The sequence below is a fragment of the Ichthyophthirius multifiliis genome, assembly GCF_000220395.1.
Source record: "Ichthyophthirius multifiliis unplaced genomic scaffold scaff_1120509249704, whole genome shotgun sequence".
NCBI classification, from domain to species: Eukaryota; Ciliophora; class Oligohymenophorea; order Hymenostomatida; genus Ichthyophthirius; species Ichthyophthirius multifiliis.
In genome coordinates this window covers 1-8,530 of record NW_004087429.1, presented here as the reverse complement: position 1 = coordinate 8,530, position 8,530 = coordinate 1, and the positions used below count along the sequence as shown (strand labels likewise).

General features: G+C 14.9%; 2 protein-coding genes across 2 annotated transcripts, besides 35 other annotated features; both read left to right on the top strand. All coding sequences in view use genetic code 6, as the record gives it.

The window, feature by feature from the left end:
• Nucleotides 1-7: part of a microsatellite that runs on past the window's edge.
• Nucleotides 8-51: 44 nt separating this feature from the next.
• Nucleotides 52-110: a microsatellite.
• Nucleotides 71-127: a microsatellite.
• Nucleotides 128-247: 120 nt separating this feature from the next.
• Nucleotides 248-317: a microsatellite.
• Nucleotides 318-463: 146 nt separating this feature from the next.
• Nucleotides 464-500: a microsatellite.
• Nucleotides 465-499: a microsatellite.
• A 35-nt stretch (nt 501-535) lies between the features above and the next one.
• Nucleotides 536-568: a microsatellite.
• A 52-nt stretch (nt 569-620) lies between these two features.
• Nucleotides 621-660: a microsatellite.
• Nucleotides 636-674: a microsatellite.
• A 231-nt stretch (nt 675-905) lies between these two features.
• Nucleotides 906-5,649, top strand: IMG5_025750 (phage head-tail family protein, putative; the record flags this gene model as incomplete). The annotated part of the gene is made up of 15 exons (XM_004039305.1): nt 906-1,046; nt 1,092-1,124; nt 1,461-1,707; nt 1,811-1,971; nt 2,226-2,314; nt 2,454-2,892; nt 2,940-3,231; nt 3,283-3,368; nt 3,410-3,557; nt 3,701-4,254; nt 4,332-4,513; nt 4,563-4,737; nt 5,088-5,289; nt 5,342-5,432; nt 5,622-5,649. 15 exons carry the CDS (start codon nt 906-908, stop codon nt 5,647-5,649), a joined length of 2,868 nt encoding a protein of 955 aa, XP_004039353.1.
• Nucleotides 943-984: a microsatellite.
• Nucleotides 1,717-1,786: a microsatellite.
• Nucleotides 1,736-1,788: a microsatellite.
• Nucleotides 1,736-1,802: a microsatellite.
• Nucleotides 1,738-1,803: a microsatellite.
• Nucleotides 1,742-1,798: a microsatellite.
• Nucleotides 3,608-3,697: a microsatellite.
• Nucleotides 4,260-4,324: a microsatellite.
• Nucleotides 4,745-4,838: a microsatellite.
• Nucleotides 4,875-4,954: a microsatellite.
• Nucleotides 4,883-4,947: a microsatellite.
• Nucleotides 4,970-5,009: a microsatellite.
• Nucleotides 4,975-5,009: a microsatellite.
• Nucleotides 5,005-5,077: a microsatellite.
• Nucleotides 5,434-5,504: a microsatellite.
• Nucleotides 5,434-5,511: a microsatellite.
• A 370-nt stretch (nt 5,650-6,019) lies between the features above and the next one.
• On the top strand, nt 6,020-7,938 carry IMG5_025740 (phage head-tail family protein, putative; the record flags this gene model as incomplete). Its single annotated transcript, XM_004039304.1, has 4 exons — nt 6,020-6,281; nt 6,407-6,478; nt 7,597-7,697; nt 7,818-7,938. The coding sequence occupies 4 exons, from the start codon at nt 6,020-6,022 to the stop codon at nt 7,926-7,928; spliced, it is 546 nt and encodes a 181-aa protein (XP_004039352.1). The 3' UTR covers nt 7,929-7,938.
• Nucleotides 6,286-6,369: a microsatellite.
• Nucleotides 6,286-6,414: a microsatellite.
• Nucleotides 6,891-6,945: a microsatellite.
• Nucleotides 6,964-7,014: a microsatellite.
• Nucleotides 7,203-7,247: a microsatellite.
• Nucleotides 7,370-7,476: a microsatellite.
• Nucleotides 7,693-7,749: a microsatellite.
• Nucleotides 7,712-7,750: a microsatellite.
• Nucleotides 7,712-7,762: a microsatellite.
• Nucleotides 7,726-7,794: a microsatellite.
• Nucleotides 7,939-8,530: the final 592 nt, after the last annotated feature.

Genomic DNA, 8,530 nt, shown 5'->3' with positions numbered 1-8,530 from the left:
AAAAATAATAGTTATTAATTAAAAAATGAAAAACCATTAAAAATGAATTTAGTATATAAATAAAAAATATAAATATTTATATAATAAAAAATAAAATGTATATAAAAAAATTATTTAATAAAAAAAAATAAAAAAAAATATGATAAAATAAATAAATTGAAAGTTTTATATCTAAAAAAAAAAAAAAATTATTGAAAAATAAAAAAAGAGAGTATAAAATCATAATAAAACAAAAATATAATTAAAAATATATAATTTATATAAATATTAATTATATATATATATTTATATTTATATATATATATATATATATATATTACATAATAAAATATATTTATATTTAATATTTTAAATAAAATTTCTTCTATATTTTTTAAATTCTATAACAAAAAGATATTTTTTTTTTATTTAATATTATTTTTAATATTAATATTTCTAAATAAAATATCATATTAATATTTTTTTTTTTTAATTATTAATTTTTTAATTTTACTTTTTTTTTTATTTTAATATATATTTTTAATTTTCAATTATCAATTATTAATAATTATTAAAATTATAAATAATTTTATTATAAATTATAAATAAAAAAATATACTATTTATATTAATAATTTAACATAATTATTATGTAATATTTTTTAATTATAATTAATTTTTTATATATTAATTAATATTATTAACAATAAAAAAAAATTCTTTTATAAATAAATAATTTAAAATATAACAATATATATTAAACTTTTTTTTTTTATAAATACTAAATATCACTATTTAATAATTTTTTTTTTTCTTTATAAAATATAAAATTCTAAAATAAATAAAATAAAAAAATATATTAATATGTTAAAAAAAAAACACAATTACTTAAAATTAATTAAGTTATAAAAATAAAAATTAAATAAAATGTAATCATTTTTAGAAGAAGTTGATATTGATAATGAAAAGCTTTCAAAAATCGATAAAATGCTTTCAAAAGTAGATACAGAAATATAAAAACGTTTAAAAGATTATGATAAAATTCAATTTATAGAAACTTTAAAAAAAGTAATAGAAAACTTATTAACATATATATTTATTAATAATAAATAGACAAATGATATCTATTAATTAATTGTTGGTGAAGTACATTTACAATTAATAGAATTAAAATTAGAGAAATTTGGGAGTATTATATAGAAAATATTTACAGGTGAGACTGCATTAATGAGTATTTTATTAAATATTAAAACCAATATAGAATTTAATCCAAATTAATTACTTGAAGAACTTGAGAATTTATCTAAAAAAAAAGAAATAAAACAAATTCAAAATAAATTAATAATTAAGAAACAGAAATAGAAACAGATCGTAAAAAAATGATTAACAAATAATAAAAATAACCGTTATAATTCAGATATAACTAAAATATAATCCAAAAAGTAAAAATAAAAAAAAATATAAAACATAAAAATATTAAAGGTTTTTACAGACAAAGAAACTGATACAGAATTAGATAAAAAAGATGCAAGAAGATTATCTAATATATAATTAAAAATAACTGAAATAGATTAAGTAAAAAAAGAAATAGAAGAAACAGGAAATGAACTTGATAATTTTCTATAAAATAGAAATTTAAATATTTTCGACGTAGAAAAATCTAAAGCAGAAATAACATTGAAGAAAATGCTAAAAGATCTTTCCATAAAAAAAAGAAAAGCTGAATAAAGTAAAAATAATATATACATATATATAAATATATATATATTTTTATATTTATATTTATATTTATATTTTTATGTATATATTTATTTTTTATTTTATTAATAAAGGCGAACTTTCAGCTAAAAATCTTTTAGGCTTATAAAATTTAGATGAAGATACTTATAATAATGAATTATAAAATAATAATGCTGCTTTTATTTTTAAAAATTAATAAAATTTAATATAGAATTAAAAATAAATAATTTAAAAAGAAACAATTGGAATATAAGTAAATTATTATATTATTAGTATTAAAAAATTAATTTTAACATTAAAATCATATACATATATATAATTATAAAAGACAGAATAAATTTTTGATAGAAATGAATTAAATGCTTAAGAAAAATTAAAACTTTAAAATAAAAAATTAATTGATTTAGAAAAAAAACTAAAGATTTATAAAGAGATTTAGATATTTTTAAAGATTAAAACAAAAAACTGAACGATATTATAACTTAAACAACTTTATTGTAAAAAAAGAGAGAAGAAGATTCTAAAAAAGATAAAAAATTAGTCTTAAATGACAAAGAAAAAGATAAATTTAAACATATAATAGAAGATAATATAAGGTAAAAAAGAAAATATAAATAAAAAATATTTATTAATAAAAATAATAAAATATATAAATAATTTATAACAAATACGCTAATAACATAATTAAAATTCTAAACATTTTAAAAATATATAAAAAAAATAATATAAATAAAGAATGAAATTAAAAATGCGTGAATTAATAGACGAATTAAAAATAATAGAAACGGAAAATCTAAATAATATAAAAAGATTTAAAAACTTTATTATGAATAGTAATTTAACCGACGACTAAAAAAAGCTTATAATAGGAAAAATAGACGATTTTTTTTTATTAGATATATAAAAAAGATTAAATATTCGTGAACTAGAACATATGAGTAAAATAGATAATGAATATTTGAAAGATAACTTAATAAAATAAATAATTGGAGACTCTTTTTCCTTTGTAAAAAAAATTAAATAAAATGAAAAACTCAAAAAAATGATAAGAGAAAATCCTAATTATGATCCTGATTTTGACCCCAATTTATTGGATGAAGGATAAAAAATTATAACAAGGAGAGTCAAAAAAATGGTACGAAAATAAAACTCAAAAGGAGAGTGGATAGAAGAAGTTATTAATATATATTTTTATATAATATCTATTTATAATTTATACAGGAAATTGAAGTAGATGAAGAATGTGTAGTTGATAAAGATGGAAATATACTTCGGACAAGAGAAAAACCTAAAGAAGGATTATATACAGACCCTTCAATAATTGCTTTTGTAAATTAATTTGGTGGCTTGGCTGTTGGTGGGAGTAAATTTATCATTCCATAAAAACCTGGAAGACCAGTGGCTAAAGATGGGTAAAATATTAAAGAAGGGGAATGGTTTACAGATTAAAATGGAAACAAAGTAAGAATGATGAAAAATGCAAAAGGAGAGGAAGAATATGAAGTTTAGGAAGGTTAATTTTTATTTTTATAAATAAATAAAAATTTAAAATAATATTAAATAGAGTATATAGATGAATTTGGAAATAAATAAAAAATAACAAAAAAAATGATTATTTAGAAAGATAAAGATGGAAATGAAATAATAACAGTATAATAAAATTAAAATAAATTATTATATAATATATATAGGAATCTTATATAGATCCAAAAACAGGAAAATTAATTTAAGTCTAAAAAAAAGTTATTAAAGATAAAAATGGAAATGTAAAAATAAATTATTAAAAAAAAAATATAAATACAAAGGAAATAATAGAAGAAATAATAACTGATGAAAATGGTAAAAAATAACAAAGAGAATAAAAGTGTAAAAAGATAAAGATGGTAATTTATAAATATAAATATAAATATAAATTAGATAAATATATAAATATATATATATATATATTATTTATATATATATATTTTTATATATATATAAAGGAAATGATATTGTAGAAGAAGAAATAATTGATGAATTTGGAAATAAAACTATAGTTAGAAAAAAAAAAATTAAAGATGCAAATGGTAATGATGTTTATATAATAGAAACAATAAATTCAGATGGTACAAAAACAATAGTAACTGAAAAAATAGGTTTAAATGGTGAAAGGATTATAACTGAAGAAAAAATATCTAAAAATGGTAAAAGAACATTTGTCGAAAAAGTTATAAAATTAGATTCTGATGGAAAGCCAGTAATTGAAGAATCTTCATATGATGAACATGGAAATAAAATTGTCAAAAATATCAGAAACATAATTGATAAAGACGGTAATATTGTTTAAGTAGAAGAATATTTAGATGAAAATGGCAACAAAATAACTAAAAAAACTAAAGTTATAACAGATAAGGAAGGAAATAAAGTAACAGTCGAAGAATTAATAGATTCAAACGGCAATAAAATAACAAAATTAACTAAATAAATAGTAGATTAAAATGGAAATATAATAACAATAGAAGAAATTATTGATGAATATGGAAACAAAATAACTAAAGTAAAATATATATATATATATATATATAAATATATATATATATATATATATATATATAAATATATATATAAAAAAAGTAAACAAAATCAAGAATTGATAAAAACGGTAATTAAATAATTGAAGAAGAAATTATAGACGCAGATGGAAATAAAATAAAAATTAAAAAAACTATTAATAAAGATGGAACTGTAGAAGAAGAAAGATATAACCCAATTACTGGAGAAACAATTATAATTAAAAAAAAGTTTGATTAAAGTGGGTTCACAAAAATATTATATTATAAATAAATATTTTACAAAAAAAAAAAGACGAGAAATAATAGAAGAAACACGAATAGATAAAAACGGAAATAAAACTACAACTACTAAGGTTATTAGTTTAGATAAAAATGGAAATTAAATCATTGAAGAAAGTTATATAGATCCAAAAACAGGTAAAAAAATCACTGTCAAGAAAAAAATTTGCAAAGATAATGACGGAAATGTAAAAAATATATACATATATTTAAATATATATAAATAAAAAAATATAAATATATGCATATATATATATATATATATATATATATATATATATATATATATTGAATTTATAAAAAAAATTTATAAATAAACATATATATTATATCATAAACATATATATATAAACTTATATATAAATAATAAAAATATATATATAAACATATATAATAAATTTATATTTCATTAATTTTAAAATATCTATATATATATCAATATATATATATCAATATATATTTTTTAAATATATTTATATTTTTATAATCTATTATATCATTAATATTTATATTTTTATATTTATTTATTTTATTTTAGGAAATAGTAGAAGAAACTAGAATAGATGAAAATGGTAATGTTACAATTGTAAAGAAAAAAAATTATAAGGATAAAGATGGAAATAAAATTATAGAAGAGGAAATAATAGGATCAGATGGAAAAAAATATACAGTTAAAACAAAAATTTACAAAGATAAAGACGGAAATGAAATAATAGAGGAAGAAAAAATAGATGAATTTGGTAAAAATTAGAATTAAATAATAAATTTAAATATTTTTATATTTAAATATAGGAAACAAAATTATTACTAAAAGAATAAAGGATAAAGACGGAAAAGAAATTATAGAAGAAATTAAAATTGATAAAAACGGGCAAAAAACTAAGTATAAATATTATTATATATATAAATATAAATATAAATATAAATATATATAATGTATATATATATAAATATATTTATATTCATTTTAATATTTTGTAAGTTAAACATAAAATTATACATAAAAATGGGGATGTTGAAGAAACCTTTATAGACTAAAACGGCTAAGTGTTTAAGAAAAAATATAAATTAGGCCAATTAGATAAATAGACACAGACTGAAATCGGTTCTAATGATCTTGAGAATATTCTTATTGTATTAGGAATGGAAAAATCTTAAGCCTAAAAGTTAGCTTAAGCTATAATGAATTATATAAATAATGGAGAATGGAATAATATAGAGGAATTTTTCAAAAAATAAATTAGAAAAAATTAACAAGAGTCTTTAAAATAAAAAAGATAACGAGAAATTGAAGAAATAAGAAAACATAGAGAAACTGAAAGATAATAAAGAGCTATTGATTTATAAAATTTAACTTAAAATAAAAAAAAAGAAGAAATTGACGATTTAGAGATTTTAGATGAAGAAGGAAAAACAGAAAATGAGTAAATGGAATAAATTTTCAAAAAACTTCTTTAAAACAAAAACGAAATGGGTGAAATCTTTAAAAATATAAGAAATTAAATACGTAAAAATGGTGACTAGGATGTTAATTTTGAAGATTTTAAGTAATATTTCGAAAAATATAAATATATTCATTCTAAATGTGGAGAAAATTGCCCTCATTTAAAACGTTTTTACGCTAGATTAGGGTTAATTTAAGCAAAATATAAAAGAAAAATACTTAAAATGAAAGATGCTACCATATCCGTTTACGATAAAAATGACAAACTGCCTATTATTAATAACTCATGTACATATTATATTTATATATATATATATATATTTTAAAATAAAATTTTATATTTTTATATATATATATATAATTTATATATATATATTTATTAATTAATTAATTTTTAAATATATTATATTTAGAATAATTAAGAAAAAATTTAAGTACAAATTATAGTTTAGTCAAATCAGAACCAATTGGCGCTTTTAATGAAAGTATTTATAATTATTCTCGATTTAGATAAAATACAAATAATGACGATAATTATTAAAATTTATAAAAAATTAAGATGAATAAAATGAAGATAATATAAAAAGTGTATTACAATTAGATGATAATATTAGTATTTATGATAATAATTGATTATTAAAAATAAAAGTTTTTTATAAAAAAATATATATTTCAAGAATTTTTTTTGGAATATTATATTAATAAATATTTTTATAAAATAAAAAAAATATTTTTTGTCAAATATCTATAAATATAATATTAATTTTAAACAATATTAAATTTTATTTAAAATTATAAATTTATAGAATATTTTCCTTATTTTTAGCAAATTAAACAATTGTGTAATAATTAATATAACAAAATCGGCTTATTTGCTTAATATTAATTTAATTATTAATATATAAATTACATATATATATATATATATATATATATATATATATATATATATTTAAAATAATTATATTATATTTTTATATTTATAAAATTTTTATTTTTAATAAAATTTTTTATATTTATATTTGTATAATAAAACTCACATTTTGAATTATATATATATATTTTCTAATAAATAATTTTTTTATGGGTTTAATATAAGTTTTTTTTATATAATTTATTAATTAAAAATAATAAAAAAATAAAAAAAATATTATATATAAACTTTTTATAATAATTTAGTTAAATTAAATTTATATTTTAAAAATAGTTTAATAAATTATAAATTTTTATAATAATAACTATATAAAATTTTATTAAAAATATATTGACAATAGAATTAATAAAATAATGTATGTAAATATATAATTTAAAAATTATAAAAAAAATTTTTTAGTTTAAATTTATATTTAGTTGATCATAATATAAATATAAATATCATAAAAATTATATAGTAATTTAAATAATTTATTATATAAATAAACATATATATATTTAATATAATTAATTATTAAAAAGTATATATATATATTAACATATATTTATTTTAATAATTTTTTATCTGTAAAAAAAATTAATTTATTAAAATTATTATAATATATATATTAATTAAATTTAAAAAAAATGGATGAAATAAATAAATTAAAAATAAAAATATTATTAATAGGAGATGCAGGTGTTGGAAAAACTGCATTATTATAAAAATACATAAATAACTAATTTCCAGAATATTACAATTAAACATTAGGTTGCGAATTTCATAATAAAGTTATTTAATAAATTATATAAATATAATTATATATATAAATATATATATATATTTATATTTATATTTATTTATTTCCATATATTTTTATATATATTTTATTTATCAATTTTTTTTTAAAGTAAATATAATTAAATGAAAATACTGTTGCTTCCTTAAATTTATGGGATTGTGGAAGTAAATTAATTTAAAATTACCATACAATTAACATATATTATAAGGTGATAGTTTGAAATCAAAAATGCTAAAATCTTATGTATTTGGTTCAGATGCTGTATATATATATATTTTTTAATTTTTTATTTATTTTTTTAGGTTTTTTTTGTTTTTGATATAACTAATAGAAACAGTTTTTAATAACTCTAAGAAATAATTTTTCTGTATAAAATCTGCTTTAAAGTAAAAAAGTTGCCTACGCATTAATTGGTAATAAAAATGATTTAATACATTAAAGATCTATAGAAGAAATAGAAGCCATATAAGTTAAAATATATAAAATACTTAATTTATTTTATATTTTATAAAAAATGAAAAGCTTGCTTAATCTTTTAATTTTAGTTTTTAATCAGTTTCTGCCAAAAACAGTCTTAATTTAAATGAAAGTTTTAAAAGAGTTGTTTGCGAAATCGCTGGTATTCCTATTTAAAATGAAAATAAAGTAATATTCTCACTTTTTATATATAGCATTTAATTATAAAAAAGAATATCAAATAAGGTGAAAATGATTTAAAGGATCTTTAAGAAAATACAAAAATTATATAAAGTTAAATAAAAAATACAAATAAATGTCAAATATTCTAGAAAAAAAAAAAAAAAAATATTTATAAAAAAAACA